We start from the raw sequence: 26,981 nt of genomic DNA, 5'->3' as shown, positions 1-26,981 counted from the left end.
GCAGAAGCCATGGTCCTTTTGCAGAAGCCTTGAACAAAATGTTCTTAGTCTGAACAGGCTTTCAGGCCCCATGGGAAAGTGGTGCCGATTTGTTTTAGTTGCACCAGATGTCAGAATTGAACAGTCCATAGACTCAAGTTATGGAAAATGTAGGAAGCGGGAGCATCAGACCTGAAAAGTTTAGCCAAATAATGCCTTGATGACAGCACATCAAGAGAACGTGTCCAAGGTTTACACGAGTCTGCTCACAGCAAGGCGTACAGATCAACTCTGCCCAGCAATGTCAGGAGGCATCAGAACTTGCCAACTGTAGTGGATCTTCACTCAATGCCAACAAATGCCACCTCCAGAAAACGTGGACCTTACACTTCAGACCTTCAAAAGGACTACCGAGCCCCTAATGCTTAGCAAGCCTTAGACATGGTCGGGGTAAATCCTCACGAGACGTAAACTAAGCAGAAAAATCCACGAGAACTGAGTTACATGAGGATTTATCATGGATTCTGCTGCAGTTTTCACCCTATACGGTGAAATCAACTATGAACATCTGCAACATACACTGGCATGCGGCCGATTCAGAATCTGCAGCGCTGGTCAATCACCGCATCATGAGAGCGAGATTTGGTAAAATTACTGTAACAGTCAACAAAATCTGCAGCTTATTACACCCTGTATGAATATACCCTTAAAGAGGTTATCACGATTAATGTAAAAAAAAATATATATAATAATAATAATAATAATAATAATAATAATAATAATCTGGCGTAGCTATAGGGCAGGGGTGCACAACCTTTTCTGTTTGGGGGCCACATTTTCAGACTGAAGGGATCCCAAGGGCCAGAAATTAAAGTTAAAGGGGTATTACCAACTGAAATACTGTATTTATGGTGTATTGTACATACAGTATATAATATAAATGTCTGATTACACCTCCAGGATTCCCATCTAATGGGAAAATACATGAAAAATGTATGAGAACAGCCACAAGACATAGACATACATGTCTGTTACCAGATGTTTGGGGGCCACACAGAATGATATCAAGGGCCTCATGTGGCCCACGGGCCGCAGGTTGTGCACCCCTGCTATAGGGGTTGACCGGGCCCCTAAGCCATTATGAAAGCGCTCACTAGTCTGCAGGAGGCGGGGGAGTGAAGCAATGTGAGAGCTGTACTCACCACTCCTCCCTGGTCTCCTCCGTAGTACGCGCACTATGACCTGACACTTCAGGAAGTCAGGTGACCCAGAGAAGACGAGGGAGCGCAACTGCACCTGGTGAAAACCAGATCGGGAGAGGTAATATATTTATTTTAAAGTCTGATCTGAGGTCTGAAACTTGGTGGGGGGGGGGAGGTCTGAAACTTGGTGGGGGGGGGGGGGGGGTCTGACATGGAGGTCTAATGCTGGTCTGATATGAGGGCCCTGTCTCATACGGAACCCTGATCTGAGGTCTCACATGGAGGTCTAAATGGGGTTTGACATGGAGTCCTGATCTGAGGTCTGATATGTGGGGGGGGGGGGGGGGGGGGGGGGGGGGCTCCTGGCATGCAGGTCTATTGGGGGTCTAATCTGAGTTCTGATATGGGGGGTCTGACATGTAGGTCTAAAGGGGGTCTGATATGTGGGGGAAGGTCTTATGCGGGGTCTCATGTGAGGTTTGATATGGGGGTCTGAGAATCTGATATGTACTGACACACATTATGAGGGGTGGTTTTTGTACTGGCGCACATTATAGTGGTATTTTTTGTGTTGGCACACATAATAAGGGGGTGGTTTTTGTACTGGCACACAGTGGTATTTTCTGTGTTGGCACACATAAGGACGAATGCACACGGCTGAGAGTGGTCCGTGGTATGCCGGGCTGGATTCCCATTGAGAGAAGGAGCGCACGCCGTTATTGGTTGCTATGACGCCGTGCGCTTCATGTCGCCGCTGCACTACAGTAATACACTAGTATAGTGTATTACTGTAGTGCAGCGGCGACATGAAGCGCACGGCGTCATAGCAACCAATGACGCTGTGCGCTCCTTCTCTCAACGGGAATCCAGCCCGGCATACCACGGACCACTCTCGGCCGTGTGCATTCGGCCTAAGGGGGTGGTTTTTGTACTGGCGCACATGATAGTGGTATTTTTTGTGATGACACACATAAGGGGGTGGTTTTTGTACTGGTGCACATTACCGTGGTATATTTTGTACTGGTGCACATTATAAGGGGGTGGTTTTTTTGCTGACACACATTATAAGGGGGTGGTTTTTTTGCTGACACACATTATAAGGGGGTGGTTTTTTTGCTGACACACATTATAAGGGGGTGGTTTTTGTACTGGTGCACATTATAGTGGTATATTTTGTACTGGCACACATTATAAGGGGGTGGTTTTTGTACTGGTGCACATTATAAGGGGGTGGTTTTTGTACTGGTGCACATTATAAGGGGGTGGTTTTTGTACTGGTGCACATTATAAGGGGGTGGTTTTTGTACTGGTGCACATTATAAGGGGGTGGTTTTTGTACTGGTGCACATTATAAGGGGGTGGTTTTTGTACTGGTGCATGCTCTGTCTATTGTATTCAGCAACATCTATAATACATGCAGTTTCATTGCAGAATGTGTCGTGCAAAATGCCCCAAGGAGGCCCTACTGAGACTATATTGCCCGAGGGCCCACATGAACCTGGAGCCGGCCCTGTTTGTGGGGGGGAGGGTCTTTTCTCAGGGGGAACATTCTTTCTGCTGTAATTCATTAATAATTGTGACTTCCCTAGCACCCTCCACCTGACGACTTCCTTAATTTTCACATAACTCACCTGGATCTATTACTATACATATACACCATAGGTTCAAATCGGAGGATTACCGCAACTATGGAATCTGACAACCATCAAGAAAAAAAAAAAATATCGTTTCTATGTTTTACCAAAGGAGATAAAGCAGGACCTGGACAACAGGTAGCAAACCTATAGGTTCTGTCATGGTGGCCCCTGTCTTCTGTGGCCCCGGGATCACATGTGGTTGACTGGTTTACACAGCACAATTACCTCAAACCACCACATATTTGTATCTCAGAAGTTTCCATGCCCCAAAAGATAAAAATCTGCCATGCCCAGAAATACACAAGTTATCTGATAAAGGCAGAGTGCTAGCTCTGAAGTGCTAGCCAACAAGGCTAGCACTCCAAATTTCAAGTTCCCTTCTATATTCTACTTGTACCAATGGATTTCTGTGGTGGCGACCACTTAGTCCCAGTGACTCTAGTCGTCCCCCGACCCACCACAAAGTTACGGCTGAAGGGTCTACATGAAGCTGGAGGCAGTTGAAGGTTGGAACTGAGCATGTGCGTCCATTTCAGAGAGCAGGACAGAGAAATTTAAAAAAAGGACAAACAGTAGGTGGCGCTATACAGATTTCAGTGGCTATCCTAAATTTTTTTACAAAATTATTCCGATCCGGGTGCTGGTTTGAAAAATGTAGACCCTCTTTAATTGCCACGTGTAAAACTCCTTAACTTGTCATTCAGACTACATGAAATAGGAAGACAAGAGGTTTCAGCTATTTGGGACAAATCTGCCGAATGCCAATATTCAGCAAAAGTACAAGCTCAGCAATCTGCTCCACGTTTCCTCTTTAAGTCCAATCCTTAATTTCCACTAATATAAAACATGTGCTCGCCTGGACTTCATGTGTTACCTAATCTTACTACAAATGCACAATTCATTTCCACGCAGTCATACAAGTTAGGCTACTTTCACACTCGCGTTTGGTGCGGATCCGGCATGGACGGATCCGTTCAGATAATGCAACCGTCTGCATCCGTTCAGAACGGATCCGTTTGTATTATCTTTACCATTGCCATGACGGATCCGTCTTGGACACCATTGAAAGTCAATGGAGGACGGATCCGTTTTCTATTGTGCCAGTGAAAATGTACCCGTCCCCGTTGACTTACATTGTGTGCCAGGACGCATCCGTTTGGCTCAGTTTCATCAGACGGACAGACAGACTGCAAGCGGCGTTTCCAAAGCGGAATGGAGACGGAACGGAGGCAAACTGATGCATCCTGAGCGGATCCTTAGAATGCAAACTGATCCGTTGTCTCGGAGCTCTCGGCATGGACACGATTCAGACTTCAAGAGTGACTCGGAAATAGCGCGGACGGAGGATAAAAGAAAGTTTTTACCGCATCTGACTGCAGGAAGAAAATCATCATTAGAAACTCACTGCCGGCTACTTGCAGGTACTGCTGGCGGTTTGGGGTGTTTTTTTCCCACTAGCAGCTTCCCTTTAAGGTTGGCGCGTTTAAACACATGGGATGCAAAACCCCGCTCAAGCCACAGAGACCGCGAGACTTCTGGCCCAAGGGAGGTAACAAGCAGCGGCATTTGATATGCGGAGGTAAGCCCGCATACCACCACGTGGGACGCCGCGGTCAGTGAACGCCAATAACTAACAGCGAGTACCCAGCATTGACCACTGTTCGAATCCTACGTTTTGAAACAATTAATGCAAACATAGGTGATTGCAAAGGCAAGTATAAGTGTATGATGGACACAATATGAAACAAGTAACATTTAAGGGTACTTTCACACTAGCGTTATTCTTTTCCGGCATTGAGTTCCGTCCTAGGGGCTCAATACCGGAAAAGAACTGATCAGTTTTATCCCCATGCATTCTGAATAGAGAGCAATCCGTTCAGGATGCATCAGGACGTCTTCAGTTCAGTCTTTTTGCCTTTTCAGGACGGAGATAAAACCGCAGCATGCTACGGTTTTATCTCCGTCCAAAATTCCGAAACACTTGCCGCAATGCCGGATCTGGCATTTTTTCCCATTGAAATGCATTAATGCCGGATCCAGCCCCGAGTGTTCCGGCAAAACGGATCCGTTTTTGCGGTCTGCGCATGCTCACACACCACAAAATGTGAAAAAAATAAATGCTGGATCAGTTTTTTCCGGATGACACCGGAGAGACGGATCCGGCATTTCAATGCATTTGTCAGACAGAACAGGATCCTGATCCGTCTGACAAATGCCATCAGTTTGCATACGTTTTTTACGGATCCGGCGGGCAGTTCTGGCGACGGAATTCTCTGCCGCAAGTGTGTATCGCTTTACCATTCTGGTACACTAAACAGACTGACACTTCAATTAACACTTCAATGTATAGCTTTGCCATCTGGATGTATCAAACAAACTAAGGCTACTTTCGCACTCGCGTTTTGGGCGGATCCGCCATGGATCTGCAAAAACGGATCTGTTACAATAATACGGCCGCAGGCATCCGTCATGAACGGATCAGTTTGCATTACCTGTAACATTGCCAAGACGGATCCGTCGTGAACTCCAATGAAAGTCAATGGGAGGACGGATCCGTTTTCTATTGTGCCAGATTGTGTCAGAGGAAACGGATCCGTCCTCCATTGACTTACATTGTGTGTCAGGACGGATCCGTTTGGCTCAGTTTCGTCAAGCGGACAGCAAAACGCTGCAGGCAGCGCGGAATGGAGACTGATCGGAGGCAAATGGATGCATTCTGAGCGGATCCTTTTCCATTCAGAATGCATTAAGGCAAAACTGATCGGTTTTGGACCGCGTGTGAGAGCCCTGAACGGATCTCACAAACGGAAACCAAAACGCCACTGTGAAAGTACGTAGCCTAACAGACCTTTATGCGCTGAACAAACTTAAGTGCGATCAACGTGGATTATCCGTACTACAACTCCCACAATCCCCTGCTGTAGGCGGATACCTGTAGGCTGTTCGGGCATGCTGGGAGTTGTAGTTTTGCAACAGCTGGAGGGCCGCAGTTTGAGGATGCCTGACATGCACCCACATCATAGTCCCACAGTGTATGTATGACAGACATCTATGATTTGTATTAGGCCTATTGCACACGACCGTATGGCTTTTTCAGTGTTTTGCGATCCGTTTTAAACGGATCCGTTGTTCCGTTTTTTGTTTCCGTTGTGTTTCCGTTTCCGTTCCGTTTTTCCGTTCCGTTTTTCCATATGGCAAATACAGTATACAGTTATTTCATAGAAAAAATTGGGCTGGGCATAACATTTTCAATAGATGGATCCGCAAAAAACGGAACGGATACGGAAGACATACGGATGCACTTCCGTATGCATTCCGTTTTTTTGCGGACCCATAGACTTTAATGGAGCCACGGAACGTGATTTGCGGCCAAATATAGGACATGTTCTATGTTAAAACGGAACGGAAAAACGGAAAAACGGAAACGGAATGCATACGGAGTACATTCCGTTTTTTTTGCGGACCCATTGAAATCAATGGCTCCGTATACGGACCGTATACGGACCGCAAAAAACGGCCAGTAAACGGGAAAAAAAAACGGCCGTGTGAAAGAGGCCTTAGAAGGTGGTGATCAAACCCCTCCATTACTCGAGCACCCATACAACCCACCGTGTGATACCGCCACTGATGGAGAACAGATTTTTATCTCTATTTTAGTTATTTTATTATTTTTTGTAACACTTACGCTTTCCTTGGTTTTATTTGTTTATGTAAAATTGTATAACATTAAATACCATTTATTTATACAAAAATATATCTTATTTGGATGGTTTCAAGCGCAGAGTGCCTGTCCTAACCATTTATAGATGGCCTATTTTTGACGAGGCGAGTCAATTTTGACAGAGCACCAGATCCAGAAGTAGCAAGGAGGTTGAGCCGCTGTTATATTTATATAAGGTTCACCTCAGGGCTGACCTTTCTGTTAGGCCCCTTTCACACGGGCGAGATTTCCGCGCGGGTGCGATGCGTGAGGTGAACACATTGCACCCGCACTGAATCCGGACCTATTCATTTCTATGGGGCTGTTCACATGAGCGGTGATTTTCACACATCACTTGTGCGTTACGTGAAAATCGCAGCATGCTCTATTTTGTGCGTTTTTCACGCAACGCAAGCCTCATAGAAGTGAATGGGGCTGCGTGAAAATCGCAAGCAAGTGCGGATGCGGTGCGATTTTCACGCATGGTTGCTAGGAGACGATCGGGATGGAGACCCGATCATTATTATTTTCCCTTAGAACATAGTTATAAGGGAAAATAATAGCATTCTGAATACAGAATGCATAGTACAATAGCGCTGGAGGGGTTAAAAAATAAATAATTTAACTCGCCTTAATCCACTTGTTCGCGCAGCCGGCTTCTCTTCTGTCTTCTTCTTTGCTGTGCAGGAGGAAAGTGACCTGTGGTGACATCACTGCGCTAATCACACGGTCCGTCACATGATCCATTACCATGGTGATGGATCGTGTGATGGACCATGTGATGAGCACAGTGATGTCATCAAATGTCCTTTACCCAGGTCCTGAAGAAAGAAGACAGAAGAGAAGCCGGGCTGCGCGAACAAGTGGATTAAGGAGAGTTAAAAAATTTTGTTTGTTTTTTTTTTTAACCCCTCCAGCCCTATTGTACTAAGCATTCTGTATTAAGAATTCCATTATTTTCCCTTATAACCATGTTATAAGGGAAAATAATAAAATCTACACAACACCGATCCCAAACCCGAACTTCTGTGAAGAAGTTCGGGTACAAAACATGCAGATTTTTCTCACGCGAGTGCAAAACGCATCCGCATCATATCCGGCCCAAATCCATGATGCTCGTCTGAAAGAGGCCTTAGGCTACATGCACACGACCGTTGTTTGTTTCCGTGTCCGTTCCGTTTTTTTTTGCAGGGATAGGATGCGAACCCATTCATTTCAATGGGTCCGCAAAAAAAACGCAGACAGCACACCGTGTGCTGTCCGCATCAGTATGTCCGTTCGCCAAAAAAATGGTGCATGTCCTATTTTTTTCTAGTGTGTGGCCAATGATAGGCATTATTACAAACGGATCCGCAAAAAAAAACGGATGCCATACGGAACGTCATCCATTTTTTTTCTGGATCCGCAATTTGCGGACCGCAAAACACATACGGTCATGTGCATGTGGCCTTATTCTGTTCAAAAAACATTAAACGGCATGACTGACCATACAAACAGAAGACTACATGACCTGTGAAGAGGTCATTGTACAGGGAGGGGGTGTAGATAAACTGTGACCATTGCCTACTGTGAATGGTGTGATCTTGTGTTATCTGTAGACAGGTGTTATTGGTCATTGTAATGCTGCCTAGGAGGATAGTGAGATGACTGCTGAAAAGTCATCTGGAGTCTCAACATATTTATTAGGCGCAGTACCCAGTGTGAATTATTATTATTTTTTTAAATATAGTGATGCGGAAAATTTAAAAATAACATCACTGAATATTCTTAAAAAATATGACTAATGTATAAAAACGATGTGTCCCATTACAAAATGACCTAATCTTTAAAAGCTGAATTTCAAGTCTTTGAGGGACATTTATCAAGATGGGCATTCCCATACGCCAGTCTTGATCTCCTGTGCGCCACGGTGAGGTGCACCTACCTGGCAGTCCAAGCACCAGAAACTGTGTCGACGCCAGCCAGGGGCGCTGGTGTAAGTTATAGTAAATCTAGCGGGCCACGCAAACCCCTCCCCTTTTCTCACCAGTTTAGAAAAGTGGTAAAAAGCTCAAAAGATCGCAAACTATGGCGCAAATATAGCATACGCCATAATTTGCAACTTTTTTTATACCACAATTGCGGCGTAAAAACACTTTAGTAGATGCCCCTTAATATCTTTCAAGGGGGCTGTCTGAGATTTGGATACTCATGGCGTAGTAAGGCACCTGCTCAGCCTACTGCTCTGTCGGCACAGGAACATAAGACCCCCGTTCTCAGGATTGGTGGGGGCCCAAATGATCAGTTAGTTAACAGGATAGGGGATCATTTTCATACTTGGCACATCCCCTTTAAAATACCAGTCATCTATTAGCCCGTTAAAAGACAGGGGTCAATAATGCTGACAGACAAGCGGAGGTTAAATGTCTGTGACTGGTGGTAAAGCCGATGGTGGACATTAGCCGTAGGTGCCTTCTGTATGAAACAGCAGGCACCCAGTTGCTATGGCGCCCGCTCCATTCCATATTTAAAAGACCCAACATGTGACATACTATTACGTCACATGTCGGCTCTTTAAAGATGGCACCCACTCTTGAATGGAGCGGGTGCCATAGCAACCAGGTTGCCTGCTGTTTCAAACAGCAGGCACCCGCAGCTAATGTCCGCAATCGGCAGTAATTCCAATCGCGTGCTTTTAACCAAGGGCTGAAACGATTACTCGATTGAATCGAGTAATTCGACTAAAAAATAAAAAAATAAATCCACAATGCTAATTTTTTGTATTGAGGATTCGTTTGTGTCATGTGACCGCGGAGCGGTAGTGAAGCGCTTGCTATCACTCACCGCTCTGTGGTCATCCGCCGGCCCGCACCACTGGATCCTAACACATCGTAAGCGCGCACTATGACCTGACGCTGTGTGATGTCAGGACGACAGTGCGGCGCGTGGAGAAGAAGATGGAGGAGCTGTGGCGCCCCTACAGGAGAGGCAAGTATTTTATTTCACTGGCGCTGGGGACATGGCTAGGAGGGGGACATGGTGGCACTGGGGGCGCAGCTGATGGCACTTGGGGGTTGATGAGTTTTTATAAAGAAAAACGTTCTTTTAATTCATTTTTTATTAGAGTACTTGATTAATCGTTGGATTAATCGATAGAATACTCGATTACAAAAATAGTCGATAGCTGCAGCCCTAATTTAACCTCTCGGATGCAGCAAAAATGAAGTCTCCATGGCATGAAGTCACCGGGGCAGATTTACTAAGCCTGAAGATGGCGGTCTAGACCTGCACCGGATTTATCACCGGGGCTCAGGCTGGATGGCAGATGTGGCGCAGGGACAGACACTTTTCTCCAACTCCAGCACTTTCTTTGAGACAGAATTTTACGCCAGAATTGTGGCACAATTTTAGTGCAAAGTGACAGATGATAGGCTGCAGCCTTTTCCTGTGAAGACCGCCCCTTCCTGCCAAGTCCCACCCCCTTAAGGGCAAGTTAGAAAAAGTGTAGAAACCGAGTTGCGCCAATAGGTGCCCGATTCTAGGTGCAGACGCATTAGGTAAACCAGGGTCACAGTTCTCTGTACCTCGCTGTAGAACGCCTGCGATTGGTCAGAGGCTACCAGGGGAATAAATGATCACTAGTCAGCTTACATCTACAGAGCCTCTCTACGGCCTGGGACTGGAAAATTCTAACGCTACAATAAGGGTCCATTCACACGTCCGTGTGTGGATCCGCAAAACACGGACACTTAATAGAAAATGCCTTTTTTTGTCCGCAATTACAGACAAGAACAGGACATGTTCTATTTTCTTCCGGATGCGAAATTCCGTATCCGGGCAGCACATCGTGCTGCCCCATAGAAATGAATGGGTCTGCAATTCCATTCCGCAAAATGCTGAACAAAATTTTTACTTCCACGCCCCTATGGCTTGATCGCAGACTGCGTCATATTGAAATTGTAGCACAGCACGCAGTGCCGCAAAATGACCGATGTGACGGACGCCGACGAACCCCATTATAAATGAGTGGCCTTCAATAGGCTCCGATGGATCTGTCACAGCTTGGATTCCGTTTTTCTGCTACCATAGAGGAACGGGAAAAAAAATGGAATTCCTAATCCAGATGTGAACTCGGCCTAAACTAAAGCAAATTTGCAAAGGTGTAATGAAAAAAGGTCCTGAATACTCCAAGAGTAATAATAATAAAGGGGGATTCCTGCTGGCAGACCCCCTTCTAATCTACGGGGCCGCTGGGCAGCCTTCTGACATTGCAGGAATGAAGGACTGGACAGGTTATGTTTTACAGGTCCTATGGCTCCACCTTCTGGAGAAGCATGGACTTTTACCATCTGAAGCGGCCGATACCACCAGGGAAGCTACGGGCACAGAGATTCCTCCATGATGCCCGCATGGCCCAAGGCCTCCTCCACACCTCAGTGAATCACGTACATGTGCTGTCCATGGTCTCCATATCCATTGACTTCAATGTGTGTATTCGCACATCAGTGTTTTGGGTCAGTGGTCACACCACGGAAGCATGCCCTGTTTTGTCCGCGATTATGGAGCCCTCACACACATTACAGTCCCCGAGTTTGTGAAATGATATCTGTGTTTAGTCCGTGGTTTCTATGGACCACTGGTAGGAGATGCTCGTGAAATTTATTTCCACCCTAAAAAGGTCCCTGAAATAAGGAGAACTTATGGAGGACAAAAACAGACACATGGACCAAACACGATTCCTTCGCAGACATCTTCATGGATGAACCACTGACCATCTTGTCACGAATCTCATCATGACACGGACACTTTGTCCACGGCTGAAAGCTACTCTCCCACCCCAAGAAGGCTACATCCCCATGTTGTGGTCATGCTCTGGAGAAAGACACCACCATGCCTTCATTGTGAGACTTCCCTTGGTGAGGACATTACAAGGTTTCTAAGTTCCGTTGCCCATTAGCTTTTTCCCATATGGACTTTTGCCCCCACGTGAGGAGATCTCCAGGTTTCTATAATCCACTGATTTATGAAGGTTCGGGAAAACACCGTCCTGCAATATTGTTTGAAAGCTAAACATTACATAACCCGCCTGTAGCCCGATACACGTACGCCCATAGGGATGCTTAGTAAATACGGAGCCGAAAATAAGAAGGGAACATCATGACTCAGAAATACAACCTTCACCTATAAATACATGGTAGCCTGATTTACCCAGAAGGCCACACAATGATTTAACTGTTCCCTTCCCTTTTTGGGATGAAAACAGGTAAGAAGTGTGGTCAGGGCAGGAGCAGCAGAAATGAGGGGTGCACCAGCAGGCATGGGTGCTGCACAAAGCCTATGGACTCTGCCCTGACTGTGAACATCTTGTCCAGTTCCAAAATGCTGCGCCCGGAGACGGAGAATTACAGAGCTGTGCTGCCACCTAGTGTTCCAAAGACGATAGGTCAAAGATAAAAGTAAATTTAAGCACTGCGCTGCCATCTAGTGGTTTTTATTTTGTTTGTTTTTCTTAAGTTTCTGTTACAGCATTCACCACATATGAGATATTTTTTAATAGTTTGGATTTTTTCGGATGCGGCGAGACCTGATATGTTTATTTTTTTTTATTGTTTATATGTTTTTATATGTAAAATTGAGAAAGGGGGTGACATAAAATTTTTACATTTTGTCTTTTTTTTAATTTATTTTTTAGAACTATTAGCCCCCTTAGGGGGCTAGAACCTGGGATCTTTTAATCCCTTGTCCTATTCACCCTAATAGCGATCTATTAGGGCGAATAGGATTATTTTACACTCTCCCTGCTGCCAAGGGAGCTTACCATTAGGGATGAGTGAATCGACTTCGGATGAAACATCCGAAGTCGATTCGCATAAAACCTCGGAGCGAGCGCTCAGTACAGTATTAGAATGTATTGGCTCCTATGTTACTTTGCGAAGTCTCGCGAGACTTTAGGTAATAACTTCAAAAATTCATTTCTACTATTAAAAACTTTTTCCCATACTTGGGTTCCATTCCAAGGTACCACTTTAGTTTAGAGAAGGCTCTTCCAGCATGATTGTGCCCAAAGTATATAAAGCAAGGTCCATAAAGGTTTGGTTGGGTGAGGAAGAACTTGACTGACTGCACACAGTCCTGACCTCAACCCCATCCAACACTATTCGGACCAACTAAAACGGAGACCGTGACCCAGGTCCCTCTCATCCATCATCAACGTCTGACCTCACAAGTGAATTACAGAGCTGTGCTGCCACCTAGTGTTCCAAAGACGATAGTTCAAAGATAAAGTAAAATTTTAAGCACTGCGCTGCCATCTAGTGTTAGAAAAGGACTACAGCAATGGTCTAAGGTAGGAATGGAAAAATGTGCACAGCTCTAATGTATAAGAGAGGTGCGCGGTGCCCGACACTGTAAAATGAAGGGTACAGCTTCACACTTTATGGGGCATGATGGTAAATAGATATACCATTAAAACTAATTACAGCGGCTCACCTCCTTGGAGCTATGGATATGGTGCTCTGCCAAATTGACTCACCCCGACTAAAATAAGGAATTGTATATAGACAGGCACTCCTCCATTGAAAGTAAATTGTTTGGAGGGAATACGGTGGCTCTCCTGTGTGGGCAATATGCAAGGTGCACGTGTCCAAGCTGACTCACTCAGTCAGAAAAGGCAGGCGTATAGGAACATAGGAAGACAGGCGCTCTATATGAGGTCACCAGCAGATATCAGCAAAGGACAAGGGATAGGGTGTATATGATGAAAACTATATTTAATTGGGTAGTAATAAAAACGTTATCAATATAGGTCACTCCCAATGTACAGGGAGAGGAGTGGCTGGTGTAAAATAGATGAATGGATAAATGAATAAAGAAAAAGAAAAATAATGTGATGATAAAACACCCTGTATTGGGCTATAAGTCCAGAATCCTGGTATGTAGAACTTTAAATATTAGACAAATATAGTCAATAGTCTGAGATGGATTCAGTTGATTAAAATAAGTAAAAAGTTAGTACAAAGATCTAAATTGTGACAGGTTTAAAAGAATATATCAGCAGCATTCCAGATCCGGTGTATGTGTATACACAGCTATTTTCAGCGAACCAGTGCCTGGTGGCGTCCCACCTAAAATTGGCTATCTGGTCGCTGTTACCTTTCCTGGAGGATCGTCGGTTCTTCTATGTCTCCGCGCAGGATCCTCTGTGTGCTGTGGATGCTTAGTGCGGTTATGGATAGACGGCAGTGCGGTTGCAGATGGATGCGATGACCGCGAAGGGCTGCTGTTTGTGGATCGGTCTGTCGATGCGAATGTTGCTGTCTTTTCCTCTGGTCAGAGGGCTGCTGACTGTGTTTGGCGTTCTTGCCACGTGCGGCAGTTTAGCGCGCGCTTGAATTCCCGTTGTTGTCAATGGATGGAGGCAGCCTGATGGTGCAGGGGAGTTTGGAAGCGCTTCCCAGGGCTTGGATCACCATACGCGTTTCATCAGTGGTAGAAGGCTGCAATCCTTCGAAACGCGTATGGTGATCCAAGCCCTGGGAAGCGCTTCCAAACTCCCCTGCACCATCAGGCTGCCTCCATCCATTGACAACAACGGGAATTCAAGCGCGCGCTAAACTGCCGCACGTGGCAAGAACGCCAAACACAGTCAGCAGCCCTCTGACCAGAGGAAAAGACAGCAACATTCGCATCGACAGACCGATCCACAAACAGCAGCCCTTCGCGGTCATCGCATCCATCTGCAACCGCACTGCCGTCTATCCATAACCGCACTAAGCATCCACAGCACACAGAGGATCCTGCGCGGAGACATAGAAGAACCGACGATCCTCCAGGAAAGGTAACAGCGACCAGATAGCCAATTTTAGGTGGGACGCCACCAGGCACTGGTTCGCTGAAAATAGCTGTGTATACACATACACCGGATCTGGAATGCTGCTGATATATTCTTTTAAACCTGTCACAATTTAGATCTTTGTACTAACTTTTTACTTATTTTAATCAACTGAATCCATCTCAGACTATTGACTATATTTGTCTAATATTTAAAGTTCTACATACCCTGATTCTGGACTTATAGCCCAATACAGGGTGTTTTATCATCACATTATTTTTCTTTTTCTTTATCCATTCATCTATTTTACACCAGCCACTCTTCTCCCTGTACATTGGGAGTGACCTATATTGATGACGTTTTTATTACTACCCAAATTAAATATTGTTTTCATCATATACACCCTATCCCTTGTCCTTTGCTGATATCTGCTGGTGACCTCATATAGAGCGCCTGTCTTCCTATGTTCCCATCCAAAGTAAATGTATCCGTCATACAAATATTTATTGCACAGTAATGTAGACAGTTTACATAAGGCTTCTTTAAAACTTTAAAAATGAAAAAAAAAATAATAATAATAATTTCCCCAAACAATAAGATGGAATATTTCTGGTAGGTATGTCCATTTGATGACGATATTGTATGTGTATTAGATCCGCTGTGGGTCTATTGGACTTACTGCACATATTTAAAAGCATATCGTATAGAAATCCCCACAGTAGTATACCGCATGCAATTTCAGGATCTCACTTTGGGCCGTCCGTGCACCAGAATGTGCAGTAAGTCCAATAAACCCACAGCGGATCGAATACACATACAATATCGTCATATCTGCCAGAAATATTCCAGCTTATTGTTTGGGGAAATTTTTTTCGTTTTTAAAGTTTTAAAGAAGCCTTATGTAAACTGTCTACATTACTGTGCAATAAATATTTGTATGACGGATACATTTACTTTGGATGGTTTCAATGGAGGAGTGCCTGTCTATATACACGATGGTAAATAGCCACAACGTGATCCTGTGATCCTATACTGTATATAGAAAAGAACTGTTCACACAGCGGATTTTGACGCCGATGGCCGCGTGGAATCCGCCTCTCGCAGTTTTCAATGGGAGGCCGCACCGCTTTTGTGTGGACATCGGTTTAAAGGGCGAAAAGGTGAGAGAGTCTGCAGTAGTCAAATCGAAAAACCACAGTAGTTTCTTCTAGGGTTGTCACGATGCCAAAATTGTCAATTTGATTTCGATACCATAAAAAGTATTGCGATACTCGATACCATTTAATACCACGCGAAAAAAATAAAAAACACCAAAAAAATCCGCGTGCAATCCATATTTAATTGAACAGTCCTATCCTATTTTTTTTGGGGGGGGGGAAGGTGACAAAAAAATGACAATCACTCTTTTTTTTTGGTTTGTTTTTCTTAAGTTTCTGTATCGGCATTCACCGCATACGAGATATTTTTTAATAGTTTGGATTTTTTCGGACGCGGCGACACCTGATATGTTTATTTTTTTATTGTTTATATATCTTTATATGGAAAATTGAGAAAGGGGGTGATCTAAAATTTTTATATTTTGGCATTTAAAAATTTTTTTTTTTATAACTATTTCCCCCCTTAGGGGACTAGAACCTGGGATCTTTCAATCCCTTGTCCTATTCACCCTAATAGCGATCTATTAGGGTGAATAGGATTATTTTACACTCTCCCTGCTGCCAGGGGAGCTTACCATTAGGGATGAGCAAATCGACTTCGGATGAAACATCCGAAGTCAATTCGCACAAAACTTCGTCAGAATACCGTACGAAGCGAGCGCTCAGTACAGTATTAGAATGTATTGGCTCCTATGAGCCGAAGTTATTACATCGCGAAGTCTCACGAGACTTTAGGTAATAACTTCAAAAATTCATTTCTACTGTTAAAAACTTTTTCCCGAACTCGGGTTCGGTTCCAAGGCGCCACTTTAGTTTAGAGAAGGCTCTTCCAGCATGATTGTGCCCAAAGTAAATAAAGCAAGGTCCATAAAGGTTTGGTTGGGTGAGGAAGAACTTGACTGACTGCACACAGTCCTGACCTCAACCCCATCCAACACTATTCGGACCAACTAAAACGGAGACCGTGACCCAGGTCCCTCTCATCCGCGTCTGACCTCACAAGTGCTCTTCTGGATGAATGGGCAAAAAGTCCCTCAGACACACTGCAAAATCTGCACGCACAACTTCTTGTCCGGCCGATAGCCGGCATTTATGCCTAAATGCGGTTGGATCCCAATGTAGGCAATGAGGATCTGGCAGTTCCTGACATTATCCGGCTATGCCGGAGACGGTGAACTCCGGCGTGCTGTTTCTCTGCCAGATTTCCAAATGCTGATGTGAACGTAGCCTAAGATGGCGCAAGCAATTACCTCTATCTTCAGAAGAGATCTGCTTTAGGCCCCTTTCACACGGGCGAGAATTCCGCGCGGGTGCAATGCGTGAGGTGAACGCATTGCACCCGCACTAAATCCGGACCCATTCACTTCAATGGGGCTGTGCACATGAGCGGTGATTTTCACGCATCACTTGTGCGTTGCATGAAAATCGCAGCAGGTTCTTTATTCAGCGTTTTTCACGCAACGCACGCTGGGTAGGCGTGAAAATCGCAAGCAAGTGCGGATGCGGTGCGATTTTCACGCATGGTTGCTAGGAGATGATAGGGATGAAAGCAATCCCGGACCCCATTAAAGTGTATTCCCTGTATTATTTTCCCTTATAACATGGTTATAAGGGAAAATAATAGCATTCTTAATACAGAGTGCATAGTAAAATAGCGCTGGAGGGGTTAAAAAATAAAAAATGTTTACTTACCTGTTCCAATTGATCGCGCAGCCGGCATCGTCTTCTTTCTTCTTCTTCTTTCAGGACCTGCAAAAGGACCTTTGGTGACGTAATCGCGCTCACGTCAGCGCAGGTCCTGCTGAATGAAGATAGAAGATTACGTCACCAAAGGTCCTTTTGCAGGTCCTGAAAGAAGAAGCAAGAAGAGGATGCCGGCTGCGCGATCAATTGGAACAGGTAAGTAATTTATTTTATTTTTTAACCCCTCAATCCACATTTTACTATGCATTCTGTATTCAGAATGCCATTATTTTCCCTTATAACCATGTTATAAGGGGAAATATTAAAATTTACAGAACACCGATCCCAAACCCGAACTTCAGTGAAGAAGTTAGGGTTTGGGTCTGGGTACCACATGCAGTTTTTTCTAACGCGCGTGCAAAATGCATTGCACTCGTGCGGAAAAAACTGAGGAACGCAACGCAATCGCATACAAAACTCACCCCACTCGCAGGCAAAAAATAATACTACAAAAATAAAATCGAATGATTTTCCCGCGACGCACGCGCATCCTATCCGGCCCTCACATGCGACGCCCGTGTGAAAGAGGCCTTACAGCAGCCACATGGACCACAGACACAGGTGGGGACTCACTGGGGGTCATTTACTAAAGATTGGCGTTCTACACGTCAGTCTCAGTAAAAAGCCCCCTGCCATAAGATGCGACCAATATATTAAGAGGCACAAGCCGGAATCCTACGCCAGCTGCTATCTTCACTCGTGATTTACGCAAAGTTTCTGGCGTAAAATACAGCGACTGTGCAAGGTCGCGGTGGTCCATCCCGCCCGCTAAGCTCTGCCCACTTTTAAAGAAAGACAAAAAAATTTAAAAACATTACAATTTTTCAATTAAAAAAAGCCACAAGTGTGCTGTGACTCCTAAATCGCAAAAAAATAAAATAAAAAATCCAGCAGAGTTGTAATTTTTGAGATTCACGGTTCGCAGTCCCGGCACTGAGGCGACTTGCGCTGCAACCCCAATTATTTCTATGGGAACCCCGCTATACTGTGATGCCCCTGCGATCCTGTCAATCTCGTATCTGAGCCATTGCTTCGAGTAGTGGAGCAAGTACAGAGGCTGTGTTGCTGCTGGAGCGGATGCCAGGAGTATAGGGGCGCATGCACAGTCGGCACCTGTACCGCTCCAGTAGCAGCACCTTTGCACTGATACTCGGAGCAATGGTGCAGGTGCATGATTGACAGGGCCGGCGAGATGTTGAGCCCTGTCTGTCAAGGAGGAGAGGGGATGTTCGGGATACATGTATTGATGACCTATCCTCAGGAGAGGTCACTGATTGCTGATGGGCGGGGGTGGCGGACCCCCACCAATCTGCTGCTTGAAGAGGCGCCTGAGGACAGTCCATCAATATCAAAATTGCAGACAACCCCTTTAAAAGGATAGCCCACTGGCCCATCCAGTCAATAGGGACACGGACATATCTGCTAGAATCTCACCGAAGGTCCTATTCTCACACTGACTCCATCAGGGAGCTGCCCTGACGGGCGGACCTGTAGCCTTCATCTCTGAACTCCTGACAGCTCATACACACTCATTATAGCCAAGTCTGATAAGCGCTGTCAGGAGTTCAGAGACAAGGGCTACAGGTTCGGCCGTCGGAGTAGCTCCCTGACGGATTTAGTGCGAGGCACAGAGCAATAGCCTGTAGATGCCCCGAAACCGAAAGCTGCAGAGGAAAAAACAAAAATGCTTAATAAAGACCAATTAAAAAAATTATTTTTTACCCAAAATTTGTAAAGTGCAATGACAAAAAATTGCCCCCTAAGGTGTCCATGGACTTTAAAGGGGTTCTCCAGGCTTTTAATATTGATGACTAGTGTTGAGCGAACTTATGTTTTAAGTTCGGCGTCTAAAGTTTGGGTTATCGAAGAATCGCGTTATGGATTCTAAATTCCGTTATGGTCCGTGGTAGCGGAATCCATAACCCGAACTTTAGACGCCGAACTTAAAACACAAGTTCGCTCAACAACACTATTGATGACCTATCCTCAGCTATCCTGATCAGCAAGGGTGCCGGGTGTCGGACCCCCACCGATCTGATATTGATGACCTATCCTGAGGATAGGTCATCAATATTAAAAGCCCAGTCTAACACTTCGGGGGTCATTTACCAAACTGGTGTAAAGTAGAACTCGCTTAGTTGCCCATAGCAACCAGATTCATTTTTTGACAGATCCTTTGGAAAATGAAAGGTGGAATCTGATTGGTTGCTATGGGCAACTAAGCCAGTTCTACTTTTCTACCAGTTTGATAAATGACCCCTTAGTCCCGAGATGTTACTCTGCTTCCTTCACCACCCCTGTACTGGAGTAAGGCTACATTCACACAACCTTATGAATGAGTCCGCATCCGTTCCGCGGTGCGGGCCCATTCATTTCTATGGGGCCCCAAAAGATGCGGTCAGCACACCATGTAGTTCCATGCTGCGGCCCCTATTCTTGTCCACAGTTGCAGACAAGATTAGGCATTTTCTATGATAGCGGCGGCACGTGCGGTCTAGGGCTGCAGTAAACGATTATTTTAGTAATCGAGTATTCTATCGATTATTTTTTCCTTTATAAAAACTCATAAGACCCCCTGCCATTAGTCCCCAACACCCTTCGTTCCCCACTGTGCGATCAGCCCAAGTGCATCAGTTCCCCCCAGTGCCATCAGCTCAGTTCCCCCCAGTGCCATCAGCTCTCCCCTACCCATTGTCCCATCAGCTCTCCCCGCACTGTGCCATCAGCTCCCCCCCCCACTGTGCCATCAGCTCCCCCCCCCCCACTGTGCCATCAGCTCCCCCCCCCCCACTGTGCCATCAGCTCCCCCCCCCCCACTGTGCCATCAGCTCCCCCCCCCACTGTGCCATCAGCTCCCCCCCCCCACTGTGCCATCAGCTCCCCCCCCCCCACTGCGCCATCAGCTCCCCCCCCCACTGCGCCATCAGCTCCCCCCCCCCCCCCCACTGTGCCATCAGCTCTCCCCCCCCCCCCCCCCACTGTGCCATCAGCTCTCCCCCACCACTGTGCCATCAGCTCCCCCCCACCACTGTGCCATCAGCTCCCCCCCACCACTGTGCCATCAGCTCCCCCCCACCACTGTGCCATCAGCTCCCCCCCACCACTGTGCCATCAGCTCCCCCCCACCACTGTGCCATCAGCTCCCCCCCACCACTGTGCCATCAGCTCCCCCCCACCACTGTGCCATCAGCTCCCCCCCACCACTGTGCCATCAGCTCCCCACCACCACTGTGCCATCAGCTCCCCACCACCACTGTGCCATCAGCTCCCCCCCACCACTGTGCCATCAGCTCCCCACCACCACTGTGCCATCAGCTCCCCACCACCACTGTGCCATCAGCTCCCCACCACCACTGTGCCATCAGCTCCCCCCCACCACTGTGCCATCAGCTCCCCCCCACCACTGTGCCATCAGCTCCCCCCCACCACTGTGCCATCAGCTCCCCCCCACCACTGTGCCATCAGCTCCCCCCCACCACTGTGCCATCAGCCCCCCCCCCCCACTGTGCCATCAGCCCCCCCCCCCCCCACTGTGCCATCAGCCCCCCCCCCCCCCACTGTGCCATCAGCCCCCCCCCCCCCCCCCACTGTGCCATCAGCTCCCCCCCCCACTGTGCCAAAGTCTCTGCTGCCATGCTCCTCCTGACACCCGGATTGCACAGTGTCACTGGTTGCTATGACGCTGTGCACTCCGGGCGCCCGGCCTTAGTCACGCCCCCACCCCCTCGGTTTCACCAACCGCCGACACTCCATCATTCCGTGCTGCTCTGCGCCCGACGTCACACAGCGCGTCAGGTTACGGCGTGTGTACGTTAGGAGGTCAGTGCAGCGCAGGACCATGGACGTGCTGTGAAGTGTCCGGAGGCCGTCTGCTGGAAAGTGAGTATTCCAAGCGCCGCGGGAGACCACGGAGCGGGAGTAATAGCAAGCGCTTCACTCCCGCTCCGTGGTCACGTGACACAAATTAATCTTCGATGCAACAAATTTGCATCGAGGATTTTTTTGTGTCGAATTACTCAAGTAATTGTTTCAGCCCTAGTGCGGTCCGCAAATTGCAGAACGCACATGGGCTGGTATCCGTGTTTTGCGGATCCGCAAAACACCACGTTCGTGTGAATGTAGCCTAAGACTGTGACATTCTTTTAACTTTTAAAAAGCCACTTGTTAAATCTGGATTAAATTAGCTCGACTGTTTATTCACAACCATTTTCCTACCCAATTTTCAAAACCGAGTGGCAAATAAGTCCAAAAACTCCCAAAGGGCCTGAAAAATCCCCCCCACAGATGGAAGCAGGCTCGCTCAGACACTTCATGTCATATTGAGAAATCACCACATGACAGGAGTGCGGGCCATGTGACTATCAGCAAGCAGGAAGAAGTGTAATACAACTATATCTTACAACGTATCTACAGCCGCCAAACACCAAGAACAGGACCAAAGGGGAACGTTAAAGGGGTTGTCCCACCAAAAATATTCTATGGCATCCAAACCAGCACCTGGATTTGAATACTTTTGCAATTGCATGTCATTAAAAATTTTGTATAACCAGTAAGCTATTCTATAAAATCTGTATAGCGCCACCTGCTGTTTATTTTTTTTTCTTATTTCTTTGTCCTGACTCCTGCTCACTGAGAAGGCCGCACATGCTCAGTTTCATCCTTCAACCGCCTCCTGAGCTGTGATAGGGAGAGCATGGACACGCCTCCTGGGCTGTGATAGGGAGAGCATGGACACGCCTCCTGAGCTGTGATAGGGAGAGCATGGACACGCCTCCTGGGCTGTGATAGGGAGAGCATGGACACGCCTCCTGGGCTGTGATAGGGAGAGCATGGACACGCCTCCTGGGCTGTGATAGGGAGAGCATGGACACGCCTCCTGGGCTGTGATAGGGAGAGCATGGACACGCCTCCTGGGCTGTGATAGGGAGAGCATGGACACGCCTCCTAAGCTGCAGCAGAGAAGACACTCCCCTTGATATAAATCTAGCAGAGCAATGAATGTGGAGATCTCCGGGCCCATGTGAGGTACAGGGCTGGTTCTAGCTTTGTTAGAAAGAGATTGTCATGTACTATATGATGTCTGAGTTTCATTTTTTACATTAATTTTGGAATAACCCCTTGAAAGGTTTTCTGTCATCAGAAAAATCGTTATTTAGCGGCTGACATGAGCGATGTGCTAATGTCAGCAGAACATAACTGTAAGACTTATATCTCGCTGCCTGCCGCCGTTCGCGCTAAATAATGACTTTTACAATATGCAAATGAGCCTCTAGGTGCTAGTGGGGCGTTGTTGCAGCACCTAGAGGCTCCGTCCTCTCACCATTTGGCACGCCTTTGTAAAGGCGATTGACATCCTCGGTCTCCTCCGTGCCCCGCAAATCCCACGCTTGCGCCGTCCATTTTAGCATTAGGCGCAGGCAGGGAGATAGAAGTCTCACAGTTTTGTTCTGCTGACATTAGCACATCGCTCATGTCAGCCGCTACATAAAGATTTTTCTGATGACAGAAAACCTTTAAAAGAAACCAGTGCCCCAGTCATGAGGCAGACACAGGCCGCACTACTGCCGCACCTGACGGTAAGGCCCCGTTCCACACGACTGTATTTTTGGTCCACATAGGATCCACATTTTTTGCGGAACGGATGCGGACCCATTCATTTAAATGGGGACGCGAAAAATGAAGAGAGGGCGCTGTGTGCTTTCCGCAAACGTATTTCCCGCAAAAAAGATAGAACATGTCCTATTCCTATTGTTACAATGGGTCTGCAAATAAACGGATGCAACGCGGACGTTACCCATATCTTTGCGGATCCACAAAATACATTTGGGTGTGTGAATGTCCCCTAAGTACACACAGCTTTGATTAGAGCCGTTCCGGGGGCAGCTGGGTAGGATTTATGTGGGAGAAACTGACAAGAAAACTCAAGAAAATCAGGAGAAAAAAAAAATAAAAAAATCCACGTCTGAAAACACGACATGGGTTCCCGACCAGCACTTCATGGTTTCACTTCCACAAAGAAACATAGACAAATGGCGGATATTCTTCTTCCTCACAGCAACGTGTGGTAATGGCAGCAATGTGGCAATGTTTCCTCACACCGAAGAGCTGGGGGCAGTGGGCGGCCAGGCACATGTAAGGCCTAGTTCACACTGCAGTGAATCACAGGCGTGTTCTCCACACACAGCACACGCACCCACTGATATTACTGTGTTTAGTCACACAGCAATGACCCTGGGAAAGTCTCGGAGACAAGCACTACCTTGGTCCGTGATGAGGACCAAACGTGCCCATTGAAATCTATGGATCCGTGAAAAAACACTGACCGAACACGGGTGGCATCAGTGATTTTCCACAGACGACTGGTAGGAGATGCTCTGGATACTGACATTTATTTTCAGCCTGGCAGCGTAAAAAGGATGACACATGGAGAGCAAAAAAACGGACACGTGGACCAACAGCGGACATGTTCAGAGATGGACCGACGACCATCTTGTCACAGATGTCATCAAGGACAGGGATGTGTGAAGAAGGTCTAGTACAGCTCAAGTCCACAACAGCGGGAGCTTCTCTTGGGGTAAGAACAGACGGTCCAGCTGTCACATGCGGAGGCCGATGGTCGCGGAGGTATTATGTTTTGCATCTGGCGGGTCTTCAGCACCATGCAACAGCCGGATCTTAGGTTCTTATCCTTATATTAAAGGGGTTGTCCGGGTTCAGAGCTGAACCTGGACATTCCTCCATTTTCACCCAGGCGGCCCTCCTGACATGAGCATCGGAGCAGTTCATGCTCCGATCCTCTCCTTTGACCTGAGCTAAATCGCGCAGGGCAAAGGCATTTTTAGGAGTTCCGGTGACGTACCGGAGCTCTCCATGGGGCTGCCAGGAAGTCCGGTGATGTCACCGGCACCGATAGGCGGGATTTAGAGCTGCCCTAGCCAGTAAAACGGCAAAGGCAGCGCTAAAGCCCAACCATCAGAGCCGGTGACGTCACCAAGCACACTGCCGGGCGGAAAGTGTTATTGACAACAAAAGAGACCTTGCCCTGCGCGATTTAGCGCAGGGCAAGGGAGCGCATCGGAGCACGAGATGCTAGCCTCAGAGGGGCTGCCTGGGTGAAAATAAGGGTATGTCCAGGTTCAGCTCTGAACCCGGACAACCCCTTTAAGGTTCAGGGGGATAACAAGCAGAGGTTTTCCAAATGGATGACCCATCTCTAGCACAGGTTCTAAAGATGGGCACCCAACCTGGACTATTATCCTCACAATAGGCCACCAAGTTCTGGAAAACTCCTTAGAAGTCCCACCTCAGAACGCCCTCCAACCTTGATGCGGCGAGCGGATACGACCGGGCTCTGCCATGCTACAGGCACTACAGAAACCGCATAGCACAGACCGTCCGGGCAACCCCAACCACCTCTGCCCAAGGCCTCCAGACCGGACAGGGTGTGGCCCCCTCGTTTTAAGGATAGGTGCAAACGCCGCTGAAATCAAATAAAAAAAAATAATAGTACCATTAAAAATGTCACAAGAAACATAGCAAAATGCTATGTGTGAATCCAGCCTTAAAGGCGTTGTCCAGGATTTCTACCTTGATGTCCTGCTCTCACTGAAGTGAATGGAAGCGTCGCTGCTGTAATCGCATGGATGTAGTTTGGACCCAGACCTTCTTCGGAAAAGGCTCCTCATCACTAACAGCGCCGTACACGGTACTGCACTGAATGGGTCTGAGCTGCGCCTAAGCCATGTAACCGATGAACATTGCGGCCTCCTCAAAATTATACAGTGGCTATGCTTGGTATTGCAGCTCAGGCCCATTCATTTGAATAGGACTGGGCTGCAAACAGTACATAGGACTGATGAACGTGATGTCACTGGCCTAGGACAAGGCTGGAGCGCCGAGGCCTCCTTACACAGCCGATTGTCGAGAGTGCCAGGAAATGGACCCCTACCGATTAGATACTGATGACCTATCGTGAGGATAAACCATCAATATCAAAATCTCAGACATGACAGAAGCCCACCGGGCCTCATTACATGGTGTCACTTGTGATGAATGGCATCAGACTTCTCCTCCGATGACAGAATGGGAACAGCAGGAATGGTGTGAACAGCGCCTTCATGATGGCGGACCACCACCAATAAAGGACCGAGCGGGCCCCAGGCGCTCATGGTCCTGAATCTCAGCTGCCAAGCTTGGACCATTGAAGATGATGGAGGACTGACAGCGCGGCTGATGGATACGGAAATCACGCAGAGCTCTGATGACCCGCATGGGGCTAGTCATTCCCGGGATTGGTGGGGTGTCGGATGCTGACCCCTAATAAAGCTAAGGTACTGTATTCACAGAGAGTGGGGCCCTCAGGATCGTTCCCTCAAGACGCCGGGGGCCCAGACCACCACCAATGGTCATCTCCAGACCTGTCTGTAGGATCTGATAAAGGAAAGGTGATCCTGGAGGCCACTTCTCTATGATGTCTAGTGGAACGATGGAAGGATGATGATGATGATGCACCTGACAACACTGCTGTACTCCCCTGATCTCTGACAACCCCAGAGCCTGTCCTGCTGAGCGGTCACATAGGAGATGCTGGGCCGAGAGGTCACCTCTGAGGGTCGCCTGTCTGACCACAGCCCCCACTACACATACACGGCGGGTCACTCACCCTCCAGGGTCTCACACTGCACCAGGTTCAAGTAATCTCCCTGGCTCAGGATCCCGGCCTTAAACCCGCGGACCAGCCCTTCCAAGTAACCGCTGTCCACATTGAAGTAGAGCTCGGAGAAGGACGTCATGATGAGGATGATGGCGGCGGCGGGGAAGGAGCGATCGGTCTCCGTTCGGGAGCAGCAGGAGGATGGCTGACGTCACTACAGCGGCTACCAGCACCCCGGTGGAGTCACGTGAGCACAGCGCCCCCTGTCACATGATAAGCCTACTGTCATGTAGGAGGAAGAGAGATCACAGGGCTTCTCTGTGGCGTGACGTCACGAATAAGGCCCTATCAGCGTTACGGGCTAGAACGAGGCTTGAGGCGCAGGCGGAGTTTGAACGTGCCGAAAGGGATTGTGGGAGCGGCTATAAAGGTGTCGTCGACGGCCCTGAGAAGTGGGACGTTATAGCGCGTCTCATGATGACATGCCTGTAGCGTTATGTGCACTGTAGGCTGCAGGGGATGATGGCCTGACTAAACAATGGCGTGTCTGTGTCCCATTCTGTGTTCTCCACATTAGTTAATGCTGAGCTGGACGTGTGCAAAACGCAGACATTTCCAGAAAATCTCTAACAGAACTAGAACCAGCCCTGTACCTCACATGGATCTAGAGATCTCCTCATTCATTGCAGTCTTCGCCAGCAAACACATGCGGGCTGCCATCTTTAGTAAGGTAGACTCGCCCCCGTCCAGCGATGCACAGGTAAGCCCTTACCTGTGCCGGGAGCCGGTCTGAAATCCAATGCAGTCACCGGGAGCAGGCAGTTCCGAGAACAGCCGCCGGGGCACTTCATCGGGCGGTTCTCTGAACTGCCTGCTCCCGGTGACTGCATTTGATTTCAGACCGGCACAGGTAAGGGCTTACCTGTGCATCGCCGGACGGGCGAGTCTACCTTACTAAAGATGGCAGCCCGCATGTGTTCGCTGGCTGCCAGCTCAGAGGCGCGTCCTTTTTCAGGGGCTGTGTCCTTTCTGCTGCAGCTCTCCCTGTAACCGTCACTGCGTCTAACAGAAGATATGGCTGGAGGCAGTTGAAGGATGGA

General features: G+C 47.6%; 1 protein-coding gene across 1 annotated transcript in view; it reads right to left on the bottom strand.

Annotated features, from left to right (window-relative positions):
• The window catches only part of ATP6V0D1 (ATPase H+ transporting V0 subunit d1), an 81,659-nt gene extending 55,471 nt beyond the window's left edge, over window positions 1-26,188 (bottom strand). The window contains exon 1 of the mRNA XM_040409067.1: window positions 25,891-26,188. Within this exon, the coding sequence (XP_040265001.1) occupies window positions 25,891-26,020 (130 nt within the window). The 5' untranslated portion in view covers window positions 26,021-26,188. The remainder of the gene's footprint in view (window positions 1-25,890) is intronic.
• Between the last annotated feature and the right edge of the window lie 793 nt (window positions 26,189-26,981).

The sequence above is a fragment of the Bufo bufo genome, chromosome 10 (assembly GCF_905171765.1).
Source record: "Bufo bufo chromosome 10, aBufBuf1.1, whole genome shotgun sequence".
NCBI lineage: Eukaryota > Metazoa > Chordata > Amphibia > Anura > Bufonidae > Bufo > Bufo bufo.
This window is presented reverse-complemented; position numbering and strand designations above follow the sequence as displayed.